Source organism: Prunus mume, linkage group LG2 (assembly GCF_029339155.1).
Source record: "Prunus mume cultivar Tortuosa linkage group LG2, ASM2933915v1, whole genome shotgun sequence".
Lineage (NCBI taxonomy): Eukaryota > Viridiplantae > Streptophyta > Magnoliopsida > Rosales > Rosaceae > Prunus > Prunus mume.
In genome coordinates this window covers 28,144,301-28,157,073 of record NC_142699.1, presented here as the reverse complement: position 1 = coordinate 28,157,073, position 12,773 = coordinate 28,144,301, and the positions used below count along the sequence as shown (strand labels likewise).

At 44.8% G+C, this 12,773-nt stretch overlaps 1 protein-coding gene and 1 long non-coding RNA gene across 3 annotated transcripts; both read right to left on the bottom strand.

Moving 5' to 3' along the window:
• Positions 1–2,470: 2,470 nt before the first annotated feature.
• LOC103324114 (uncharacterized) lies at positions 2,471–5,433 on the bottom strand. Its single transcript, XR_513572.3, has 6 exons — positions 4,881–5,433; positions 4,514–4,758; positions 4,256–4,407; positions 3,937–4,145; positions 2,610–2,750; positions 2,471–2,531 (listed from the first exon to the last, which is right to left on the bottom strand). It is a non-coding gene; the product is annotated as an uncharacterized LOC103324114 (long non-coding RNA).
• Positions 5,434–7,441: 2,008 nt separating this feature from the next.
• Positions 7,442–9,261, bottom strand: LOC107880561 (1-aminocyclopropane-1-carboxylate oxidase homolog 1-like). Of its 2 annotated transcripts, XM_089047188.1 has the most exons (4): positions 8,650–9,261; positions 8,338–8,422; positions 7,909–8,230; positions 7,442–7,828 (listed from the first exon to the last, which is right to left on the bottom strand). In XM_089047188.1, the coding sequence occupies exons 1-4, from the start codon at positions 9,188–9,190 to the stop codon at positions 7,574–7,576; spliced, it is 1,203 nt and encodes a 400-aa protein (XP_088903314.1). In that variant the 5' UTR covers positions 9,191–9,261; the 3' UTR covers positions 7,442–7,573. The 2 variants fall into 2 exon arrangements, with proteins under 2 accessions (XP_088903314.1, XP_016648085.2); XM_016792599.2 differs by lacking the exon at positions 8,338–8,422 and having other exon boundaries at positions 8,646–9,261.
• Between the last annotated feature and the right edge of the window lie 3,512 nt (positions 9,262–12,773).

Here is a 12,773-nt window from a genome sequence, read left to right as displayed (position 1 = left end):
CACGGCCAAGGACGTCTCCATGACAGCCTACCTCCAACATACCCGCCACCGCTTACGCTTTAAATGCTTATCTCATAGGCCAGGTGCCACGCTCAAAACAGCCATGTTGATGCATTAGCAAGACTAGCATCGGCGATGGAGCAGGGCACATGTCGCAACATCCACATCGAGTTCTTGGACCAGCCCAGCACACGGGCACCACTCATTTGTGTCATCGATCAAAGCCCTACATGGATGGACCCTATCACCCAGTTCTTGCGAACTGCAGACCCCACTTGCGACCTGCTGAAGCGCGGCGTGTTCGCCACCGTTCCGCTCGATACTTGATCATTAATGGCGCCTATTCAAGCGCGACTTCAGCCTCCCTACCTTCGTTGCGACCCGAGGAAGGTAGCTATGTCCCACGGGAGATTCATGAGGGTATCTGTGGTAACCACTCAGGCGCTCGCTCCCTAGCACACAAGATCATTCGGCAGGGATACTTTTGGCCATCACTTCACACCGAGGCCTAGACCTTCACCCGTGCGATAAGTGTCGCGATTTGCCAACATCCCACAACTTCCATGAGCCATTGACAGCCATTGTCGTCCTTGGCCATTCGCCCAATGGGGACTCGACCTCATTGGACCTATGTCTGAGGGTAAGGGCCAGGTCAAGTATGCGGTTGTAGCTGTGGATTACTTCACCAAGTGGGCTGAAGTTGAGGCCTTAGCCACCATCACTGCAGCCCGTATCGAAACTTTTGTCCGGCAAAACATCGTATGTCGCTTTGGCATCCCCAACACCATCGTCACGGACAATGGCCGGCAATTTAACAATGCAAAGTTCAAGCAATTTTATTCCAACCTCAAGATAAAGCTTTGCTTCGCCTCCCCAGCCCATCCTCAATCTAATGGCCAGGTGGAAGCTGTGAACAAGATCATCAAGAAAACTCTAAAAACTAAGCTTGACAAAGCTAAGGGTTGCTGGCCAGAGCTACTCCCAGAGGTTCTCTGGTCCTATCACACCACCTTCCGGACCTCAACAAGAGAAACACCTTTCTCTCTCTCATTTGGTACCGAAGCGGTGGCACCAGTGGAGATTGGCCAGCCAACATGCGCAATGTAAACACAAGCAGCATCGCTAAGTACTACGACTCCCGAGTCAAAGCCCGTGCTTTCAAATTTGGGGACTCGGTCATGCGCAAGATTTCCTTGGCCACAAAGAATCCTACTGAAGGTACCTTGGACCCAACATGAGAAGGTCCTTATGAGGTTACCAAAGTCTGCCGCCCCGGCACTTATCAGCTTCGTGATACCAAGGGCAAGACCTTGCCTCATCCTTGGAATGCTGATCACCTCAAGTACTACTATAAGTAAACATACCTAGACCCTAGGCCATTATGTTTTCTTAGACTTTGGTCTCGAGCCTTGACTCAACCAACTCTTGTACTTTTTGCCTTCCGGCACATATTTAATGAACGCCCGACCCGGGCTCATTTTCATCAATCACATGGTTCTCATTTTGCTAAGCACTATTGATATCAAATGACAACAAGTCTCATATCATAGCACATCAAAGTAACCTTGCCCCAGGCAAGGCAAAATGTTCATACATAATCAAGGTAAACATCAAGTGTTTAAACTAAAAAGCTACAATACATAAAGAAGGCAACGCCTTCAGGACTCGGTCGATGGAGCATCCGTGGTGGTGGTTCGCTCGCTCTGAGCAAAGACATCGGTGGTATGACTAGATAAGGGAGGCTCACCACTCGTGTCAAAGTTAATCTCCACCGAAGGGTTGAACATCGCCACCCTCTCTTCTAACCCACCGCTGCATCGCCACCATCCGATCCATGATGTAGCTCTCGGCTCTTCCGAACCCGAAACGACTCGATCGCTTCGACTCGAGCAAGACTACCTCCTCGGCCCTCGACCGCTTCAGCTCTTCCATCTCCTGGCCATCGCCGCTTTCTGCAGCACCAGGGTGTTCTTCTCTTGGATGGCCTCTTGCGCCTCCGCTATCTTATCCTTGGCCATCTCATTGCGCCTCTTCAACCTCTGGATCTCCTTATTTGCCTTGGCCATATTCACGTACATCTCGCCATAAGCCTGCAACACAAAGCATGATCAGTTAAAGGCAAATTCGAATTACATGAATAGAGTTTTAAGGCAAGCCAACTTACATAGGCCTGGTCGGGAGCGTCTTGGGCCCGATCTGCATAGGAGGTGGCGGGGTCCTCGCCAGAACCTCTGGGTCACTCTTCACACCTTCCAGGAAGACGTTCACCAAGGGAATCCATACCAAATGAGAGCTTGGCGGCGCTGCGGTCAAAGGAGGAAGCCTCGGCCTGTCCCATCACGCTCCGGTGAGCTTCCTCCAGCGCTCTCTTCTTTCCCGACATCGAGACTGGACCTTCATCACCTGGGGACGCCTCCCGGCCTGTTGAACACCTCCCTTCTCCGCCTTCTTGGCCCGAGACTCCTCACCGTGCATCTCGGGATCATCTAGATCCATAGCCACCTTCGTGCTTCCCCTTATGATCCCTGCCACTACACATCAAAAGCCAAGTTAGTCTCAACTACAAAAAGAATCATAAGACAAACAACAACGGTGACCCAGGTACTTACTCCCTTGCAAGAGTCCGGACTCGTACAGGTTCTTCTGGGTGACTAAGTTTCTACGCTCACTCTGGGTCTCCGACAACAGTGACCTCACTCTCTCAACCTCGTCTTCTCGCTCCTTGGAGATCGGTCCCCACTTCACCGAACCTGCACCACAGTTTAGATATCAACTCAGCCATTTATACTTGCACAAGCAAAAAGAAAATATATATATAAAGACCCAGGCGTCAAAACACTACAACACAACTAGTCTTAAGGGATGGGGCTAAGGACCTATAGACTTGAAGTGGGTTGGAATGTGTCTGGAGACGGTCTTCCTGGAGGACACTCCCAATCACCATAGGCTAAGCACCATCTGTTCCGCCAAGACTTACTGCATACTCGGCTTATGCCCAATAAAATAACCTCTCTCATTCGCCTTTCGGCAATTGGCTTATACCCAGCCAAAGGTTCCCTGTTGTTTGGAGATCGAATACAAGTACATAAACTGCTCAAATGTTGGCTCCCCCAACCCAACCAACCACCAAGCAATGTAAACTCCATGCAGAAGTAGCCAAAAGTTGGGATTGTATTGTCCGGGCGCATACCCCAACTTGGCCAGCATCATCTGTACCCAAGGATGAAACGATAGTCGAAACCATGCTTTGGTACATATCGGTGAATATCATCACTGAACCCTCCGGAGGATATTTCACTACATCCGCAGACCGGGTAACCTCAGGCCCACATAGGGTGGCACACTATAATTTGTCCGAAGCTCAACCAACTTTGCTTCTGTAAGTGTATTCCGCTTCCCCAATGGGACACCAACCCGGATGTCCACCCCTCTGAAACTAAAGCCACGGCTATACCCACGACTCGATGGTGATGTATGATTGCTCGAGCCCACCTCCGGTGTGTGTGCCAAGGCTAGAACCCGATCAACACTGGCTTCTAACACTTTATACTTCTTCTGCATCTCCTATATGCCTCTGACCCGGACTCCACTGATGGCCCAACTATCTCACCCTCATGCACTACCATCCTAGCTTTTATAAGCCCTTTTACAAAACCCTCTGTCTGGGAACTCTCATCTTCAGAACAAACATACTCACTGGCCTCTTCACTTTCAGACATCTATAACATGCAGAAACAAGAAAAAGGGAACTAATGCACATGCAAGGAGGATCCAAACACAAAAACACAAAATTGGGCGGCCTCTACATGCTTTTTGATCTGGATGCATACATTCAACATGTTCATACTCATGCTCAGGGTGTTCATCATACTCTTCAACATGTTCATACCAAAAGTTAAATCTCATTTCACGAATTCAAGGGAAATGGGGTCTAACCTTGTTTGCACCACCACGGAAATTCGCCGGAAATCTTCTTGACCCTAGCACCACCACCAAAATCTCACCGGAAATCTTTTTCTCCTTTTCACTTTCTGGAAATCTTGCTCAAAAATCTCTCAGTGTGATGCATACGTCACTCCAAGTTCCTATTTATAAAGCTAGCAAAACCCTAGCACCCTTTCAGTTTCCCTCTCAAACCCTTGTACCTGCAACAATTTGAAACTCCAATTTCAAATTAGTCAACAAAAGGAGAAGAAAATTTGAAAGGACCTTGCCGAACGGCAAGGCCCGGACACATGAAAATGGGCAATCTCACATTTCACTATTGTCTATAAAGAAAGACCTTGCCAAACACCCAAAGCCCAGCAACCTCACCCAGCGGCACTAGATGATGCCTACCATAAATTGTTCTCACCAAGGATCCCAGCTCCAAGCCAACGAGCCCAGCTCCAAATTTGTGGCCCAACTCTGCCAAGCAAAATTAAAATGGTAAGGCCACAACAAAATATAGTTTCTATCAAACTTGAAAATAAGGGCCCATGCGCACAGAAAATAGGGGCCCCGAAAATTTTACCTCAACAACAGGCCAAGCCCAAAGAACCCAAGCCTCTCACCAAAACTCACAAGAGCACCTACTTCAGCTATCAAAATTGGCTCAGCTCCAAGACCCCAAGACCTCCCAACCCGAGGCTTAGCTCCTAACTCCTTTCCTTGGCCAATATTGACACCTGCCGAATATGAAAAAGACACCCAGCCCGTGCATTCACTTTAACTCCATCTTCCTACTTGCCGAAGCTTGAACACAACAACACCTTCGAACTACAGAATAAACGACAGGTTGCCATCAGTTCAAAAATAAAACACAAAAACAAGTCCTAGGTCCCTTGCCGAACGACAAGGACCATACAAATAAAATGGCGGACTCACGAAATCTCACTTACCAAAGACGTGACGTAAACCCTTCGAGAAATTTGACCTTGCCGAAGGGAGTCCCCTGCTCTCACCTTTCACCGAACCTGCCCTGGCAGCCCAGCTCCAAAAAATCAGAAAATTCCCAGCTCCAAGTCACAGCCAACTCTTAAGACTCAGACCATCCGATTCAAAGGGCCCCAAAAATCCCTCTTCACAACACCTGCCGAACGGCAGGTCTCGTGCAACAATAAACAACGGACCTGTCAAAACCGCAAAAGCTGCAAATGCTCAACCACCGAGCACTTCCTAGCCCAAACTCAGCATACCCAGACCCGGTTTTAACTCTAGCCAAACCGAACCTGATGACTCATCCACAGGAGTTCCCCAAGCTTTGCTCAGCACCCTTGTCGAACGTCGAAGGTCTAGCAGCACCCACGAGATCACCCTCCTTCGGCTACCTCCACTCGCCAAAGACACAACAAAGACCCTAGATATCTTTCGTCAGTCCTTGCTATTCAGCAATGTTTGAGCTAGGGATAAAGAGGACAATTCTCGAGCTCTGCAGTGTTTTGTCGAAGATGATTACAAAACGGTGCCAGCCTTGACTTGCTAACAAAATTGTCTATATGTGACCATACCTCAAACCCTAACCAAGGCCTCACTCCAAGACGAAGGGGCCCAGCTCTAGAGGCCCACGAGCTGATCCCCCAGGTACCAAAAGGCTCCGCATACCTCTTGAGACCCAGCCCTTATGCACGCCAGGGCCGAACTCCCGAAGTACAACTTCAGGCACATGCCAGCGCACCATAGACATACCCTTGCCAAACGACAAGGGCCATGCCGAACCTCATTGGGCCACTTTGCCCCAAGGCCTAAACCAGCCATTGCTAAACCAATGGTCCAAACCCATTTTTGATCCCTAGCCTCTTAGCCCATACCGAAGCAACCTAGGCATACTAAGAGGTGGCTGGGACCCTGCCGAACGACAAGGGCCAGGAAAGCTGACAGGAGCCACCAAAATTCTTAAGCATCAGCCCTGCCGAAGGTCTAGCTTGCCCAAATTCTTTTACTCCATACCAAAAAAAAAATTTTAAAATAAAAAAAAATTACGGATTTTATTGCGGTTGAGCTAGAAAAAGGACGTGGCGAATTTGCAGAATTGTCGTCCGAGCTCCGATTAGGGCAAAATACCATTTCGGAAAGGGAACGAAGCCACGAGTCAAATTCATTGCTTTGCTATGATGTATGATGGATTTTGGCATTTTGAGGTCGTTTGGCATTCCAAAACTGCATCCAAAGTTTCGTAGTTAATTTCCGGAATAAATTCTGCTTTTCAGTTTTAATGTAATAACTCCCCTAGCAGCTCAAGGGTTGAGAGATGTGTATTTAGACAGGTTTGGTGAACGGGCGTCACCCTACCTCCTACAAACCATTACTTGGTTACCACTCAGCAAGACCCAAGTCATAAGCACTGAGGCCCACAGATTTTCTTCCTGAAGCTTCAACAACCCAAGTCTACTTTTCTTTTAAAGGTACCCAGCTACCAACAAACACTGAGGCTAACACAGCTTTTATCATACATTCCAAGTGTTAACGCAACTTCTAGCTTGACAACTTGGGGGACTAGGGACTGCCCTACGGCTCCCACTGAACTTGGAATGCTCGGTCATGATTACACAAAAGCTTACAAGTTCCCAACCCAGAAGTCACTTCTTGACCGCGAACTTGGGGGACTACTGTTTATACCATAATCAACCGAGCATATCCAAGATCAAAACAACTAGCACCAAGGCGGACACGCCTTCTCCTTGCCGAAGGAAGACACTTTTCCGAGGTGCGTACCTGCCAAACTCCCGACTGCCAAAGCCCACAAACTGCTAAACCTAATTCTTATGACACGTGTCACCACCGCGGCGACTTTCACAAAGTCCCACATCGGAAATCTACACCAACCTCACACTTTCACATCCTTATAAAAAGGGAACAGTACCTAGTAAAAGGGGTAACTACTTTTCTACCTTTTACTATTACTCTGCAAAGTTACCCTTCTTGGTGACTTAAGCATCGGAGAGCCTTGGTGGCACCACACCGGTGTCCGAAGCTTAACTTTGCTTCTCCCATTTTTGTCTTCTGCAGGCTAACCTTTATTGAAGGTCCAGACCCTCTCCCTGCTGAAGGCAAATCCCTTTTATTTTCTCTAAGTTGACCCTCTCCGAAAAAGAGCTTCAACACGTGCGATACATCCCTCCCCCCCCTCTTTTGTAGTTAGACTGTCGTTTGCATTAAAGAAGAGAAAAGTTCTGCAGAATCATAAAAATGCTTTGGCAAGCCAAATTTTCTAAGTTATTTTTTTTTCATTAACTGAGATTGAACAAATAGTTGCCATTATTTCCTTATTTAGATTAGAGGCCGTACGTTGTCATTATTATTTCCTTGTCCACACTACAATGAGCTGAAAAATAAATTTGTCATAGACCTAAGACCAGAAAGAAACCAAGCACTAAAATCCACAAAAGTGACAGCTTTAATTTTTGCAATGTAGGAGGATCTGTAGCTGCTGTAGACTTTAACAAAAGGAAAAGAAATGAAGTTAGGCAGAAATTATTTTAACAAAGCAATCACTGTTTGTTGTACATGAAACTTCACAATGTGGTAATCAGACAAAATAATTCAGCCATAACTATTACATCTTGAAAGTGTCCATCAGTGGAAATTGTTTGCTTCAAAGCCTGAAATGGTCAAGACCAGACTTCTCACCAAGCCCCTGGGAAAAGAACTTGCCATGATATTCACTTATCAAGAAATGTCTATACAGAGGAGGGTTCTGTTCTGATATAAGCTCTTTGATTGGACCATAGGACTTGGCAAGTGCTCCAGTTCTCTGTCCTGAGAAAAAGCAAGCTATAGAAACTCTTGGACTGGCCCGGTTTGCAAGCACTCTATGTTGAACACTCTGAAGCTTGTCATTAGATATAGCCTGGACAAATTTAGGAAGCCTTAGAAAATTTGGTGAATAGCAGAACAAATGAAAATGTGCTTGGCATTGGGTAAACAAACCTGAAGAAAGTCAGCAATATTTACTACTAAGCCACCTGAAATAGGGTGAACATTAACCCATTGATTGTCATGAAGAACTTGGAGGCCACCAATTTGGTCTTGAAGAAGAATTGTGAGGAAAGAAGGATCTGAGTGCTTGCTAGTTCCCAGTGTAAGTTCTGGTTCTGGGCATGCTGGATAGTAGTGGCACGAAAAGGAATAATCTTTAGAACATTCTAATTCCCTTAGGTGGTCAGGCTTGAGACCAAGAGCTTCTGATAACAATCCAAAGAGTTGGTCTCCCAAACTTTTGACATGCTTTGTGTATTCAATTACTGCATCTCTGCATTTTGGAGTGAACAAATGTGTAAAAAGTATCTGAAAAGTTGGTTCTTTTTTTAATAAACTACAAGGGGATGGAAGTTTCTCAAACACGCCCTATTAAGGTGCCGTATGAGTTTGAACATGAGGCCACTCGTCTGCAAGCCAAGATCCTTCAATTTCCAATGGGTCTCTAATGGGCTAGACCCATTGGCTCCAAAGAAACATTACAGTTGAATTGGTAGAATACATTTGTGATGTGAGAACACGTATGCACACAGTTCCCAGAAGGAGCAATTTTTAATTATTAGGGGACAAGCCAATCAGTAAAAATCACCAAGTTAATCAGTCTAAATTAGACCACCAATAACTTAAAAAATAATACAACAAAATCAAGAACACAAGTAATGAAATTGAAAGCGTTTCTGAGCAAATACCTACAAACTGAAGGGAGTTGTTTGGGATCCTGATCAACAACAGCCTTTGGAAAAACCAGAGTGTCCCTCCAATTAGCTGCTCTTGATTGGTACAGATCAAAATTGGTATTGAATCTGACAGTTCTTTCTCGATCACGGGAATAGAACTCTTTCTTCACATCAATATCTTGCTCATGAAACTTGCGCACTCCTTGGATCATATTTTCCAACACAGTCAATGGGACTTCATGGTTGACCACTTGGAAAAAGCCCCATGTTTTGGACGCGGCCCTAACTTCATCTACAATCTGCTTGTGTAGATCACCGTTGATGCCTTGGAGATCAACGACAGGAACTTGCAGGTTGGGTTGGTGACATGCGGGGAAGTGAGTGAGCTCATTGGGTGGCCCTATGAATATCCTGGGTACATGAAGTGTGCCGGCATCAACTAGGCCTTTTACACCAGCCTTTGTGTCATCAAAAGCTTTTAGCTCTTTGGCTCGGTCGTATTTAGACTGGTTTTCATCCTGTGATGATGTTCTGTGGCCAAGAACTGAGGTATCCATGATCTCCTCAATACAAGAAAACTTGATAAAGTGTTGATATTTCAGATTTACAAAATATGGTCGTAGTTTCATCTCTGTTGAGGTGGCTTAAGTAGGTCAATTGCTAAGGCAATATGGCCCACAAAGTCTGATATTTTTTATTTAATTTTTTGTGTTTTTGTCTTTACAACAAACTGCACAACAACCCACCAACCTCTATGCTCTCCATCCCTATTTAATGAGGAGAAACTCTCGGAAATAATACTATTTTACTATTCTGTCACGAGTAAGGTTTTTTGGCTCTCAATTGTTGGTATGAGTCAACGTTCCTATTAGAAATAGAATTTATATTTTATTGTAATTATTTAATTTGAGTAGAATTATGAGATTTTGTACATATTTCCTATTTGTAACCACTCTGTATGTAGTATATATATTCCTCATTGAGAGAAGACTAAATATATCAGTTTTAAACCCTAGTTTTTTTGAGTTGGTATCAGAGCGGGTTCCGATCCGTCTCTACAACATCAAAACCCTAATCCTAAAAATACCTATTTCCGATGCACCTAGCTTATACACCTAAGCCTGTGCCGTCTTATATCTCTTACTGTCGTCGTCGTCACCTAATCTTTCGTTGTCGCCGCTATCTATCACCATGTCAGATGTCACTGACTCTTATTCTTCTAGTCCTATTGTGACGGTTCATACCGAATCGTCCACCAACCTACCTATGAGATTCAAATTGAATGGATCCAACTACGAGATATGGGCTATGATGATCGAACTCCATGCTACTACACAAGGCAAATTAGGTTACTTGACTGGCGACACTGATGCCCCTGATTCCAAAGACCCGAAATTTAGGAAGTGAAAAATTGTTGATGCTGTTGTGAAAAGTTAGATGCTTCGAACTATGGAACCCAGTTTGTTGAATATGTTTCATACTCTACCTACTGCTAAAGAAATTTGGGATGCTGTTAATAAGATGTTTTATGATGGCTCTGACATATCCCAGCTCTATGAACTGCGGTGCCAGGCTATCCGTCTCAAGCAAGAGGGTCGTCCTGTCTCTACCTATTTTGTCGAACTTAAGGCCATCTGGCTTGAATTGGACAAGAGACGTCCTTTTCAGATGAAGTGTGCTAATGATATGAAGACTTTTCAGGCTACTGTTATGGCAGATCGTGTGTATGATTTTTTGGCTGGTCTTGACGATACTTATGACAAGGTCCGCAGTGATATTCTACGAAGTGATAAAGTTTCAAGTATCGAAAATGTATTTTTTATGGTTCGTCAAGAGGCTTAACGACAGATTACAATGCTTGAATCTAGCACCAAGATTGGCAAACCTGCTATTGTGTTTGCTTCCAAAAACATTTCAGCATACATGGTTTGGCTCTTCTGCTATTCTGCCTCGTTGCCGACTTCTGCAGAAAAAGACAAACTAAAGTATGATCACTGTGGTGAAAAGAGACACATCATCGACACTGCTGATCATTGCATGGGGTACCAGATTGGGAGAAGGAGCGGAGGAGTTTAAAAAAGGAACAATTGAATAGCAAAGCTCATGTGGCTGTTACCCCTACTTCGGTGGTGACATCACCACCGGGTACGACCATCTTCGCTCATCATCGCTCGCTACCCTCCTCCGCCTTTGACTGCTGTCTCAAGCACTCTTACACCTCCGCCTCCAGGTAACTTTGGCAAGGCTTTCCATGCCTATGATACCCGAGATACAAGTTGGATTATTGATTTAGGAGTTACTGACCATATGACGTATAATTCTGCTTTATTCTCTACTACTCTTCCGCCTCATCGTGATCATGTTCTGACTGCTAATAATGCTGCTGCTCCTATCACGGGGACTAGTTCTATACTCTTGACACCTGCTTTACCATTGGACAAAATGTTACTGGTTCCATCTTTGTCTAGTAATTTATTATCTGTACCGCAAGTTACTGAGCAATTAAACTGCGTTGTATCTGATGTATCCGTCTTTTATCTTACTACATGATATTCGGACTCGGGAGATCTTTGGTCGTGGTACTAAAAAAGGGGGGCTTTATTATGTGGATGATGTGGCAACTAGTCGGGTCCTTTGTGCTGGTAGCATCGAAACTTCTCAGCATCGTCGGATTTGGTTGCTCCATTATCGATTTGGTTATGCCTCCTTTGGATATTTACAGCATTTGTTTCCTGTATTATTTAGTGGTGTCAACGAGTCTGCTTTCCAATGTCAGACTTGTATTTTAGCTAGGAGTCATCGGGTATCTTATCCTCCAAGTTGTAATCAACGGCTTATGCCATTTGATTTAGTTCATTCTGATGTTTGGGGACCTTCCCCGGTTTTACAACCTTGGGAGTTCGTTGGTTTGTGTTATTTGTGGATGATTGCACTCGTATGATGTGGTTATATGGGATGAAAAATAAAAATGATGTGATTGAAATTTTTTGAAGTTTCTATCAGATGATTCAGACTCAATTTATGCTCCATATCAAGGTTTTTCGATCTGATAATGGTGGAGAATTTGTTAATTCAGCCTTATCCCATTTTTTTCACACTAAGGGTGTACTCTATGAGACTACTTGCCCTCAACCACCACAACAGAATAGGGTTACTGAACGTAAAAATAGATCCTTGCTACTGCCCGTGCTCTGCTGCTTGGTGCCTCGATTCCAAAGCGGTTCTGAATGGATGCTGTTACCTATGCAATCTATCTCTTGAATCGTCTACCTTCACGAGTTTTTGATTTCCAAACTCCTATGCAAGTACTGACCTATCATATCTCTGCCTCTTCTATGCTGACTCTGTCTCCAAAGGTGTTTGGTTGTGTTGTCTATGTTCACCTCCATCAAAATCAGAGGAGTAAGCTGGACCCATGTGCTCTCTGCTGTGTCTTTCTGGGTTTCTTTCCTCATCAGAAAGGCTACCAATGCTATCGTCCTGCAATACGACGTCTATATGTCTCTATGGATGTTAGCTTTATTGAGGATGAAATGTTCTTCTCTAATACACCCGAGCATGTCCTTCAGGAGGAGACTAGTAGTGAAGGTCATAACTGACTAGATTTACAAGGAGGAGTAGTATTGGATAGTTTGATACAAAGGGAAGAACCGATCGAACCTGCTGAACCTCGCTACACCGGCCGAACTCGCTACACTAGATGAACTCGCTATTTTAATCGATGTCACTCATCATCGAACCGATTGCCCCATGAAGCTTATCTAATAGTACCCGATCAAGCTCCCCTGGATATTCCTGAGGTAAGTGTTTGTATTCATACCTGTGATAATTCTTATGTTTTACCGCCTAGACGGAACTGTGGGGTTCCACCTGATCATTACTCACCAAAAGGCAAAGCGATATTTCCCATTATGTGTCTGATCACAGGTTATCTCCTGAGTGCAAAGTGTTTGTGACTAGAATAGATAATATTAAAATTCCAACTCGTGTTGAGGAGGCATTTCATGATCCAAAGTGAGCTGAAGCCATGAATATTGAAATGAAGGCATTGCAAAAAAATAAACATGGGACATTGTTGATCTACCAAAGGAAAAGAAGCCTGTATGATGCAGATGAGTGTTTATAGTTAAATATAATGCA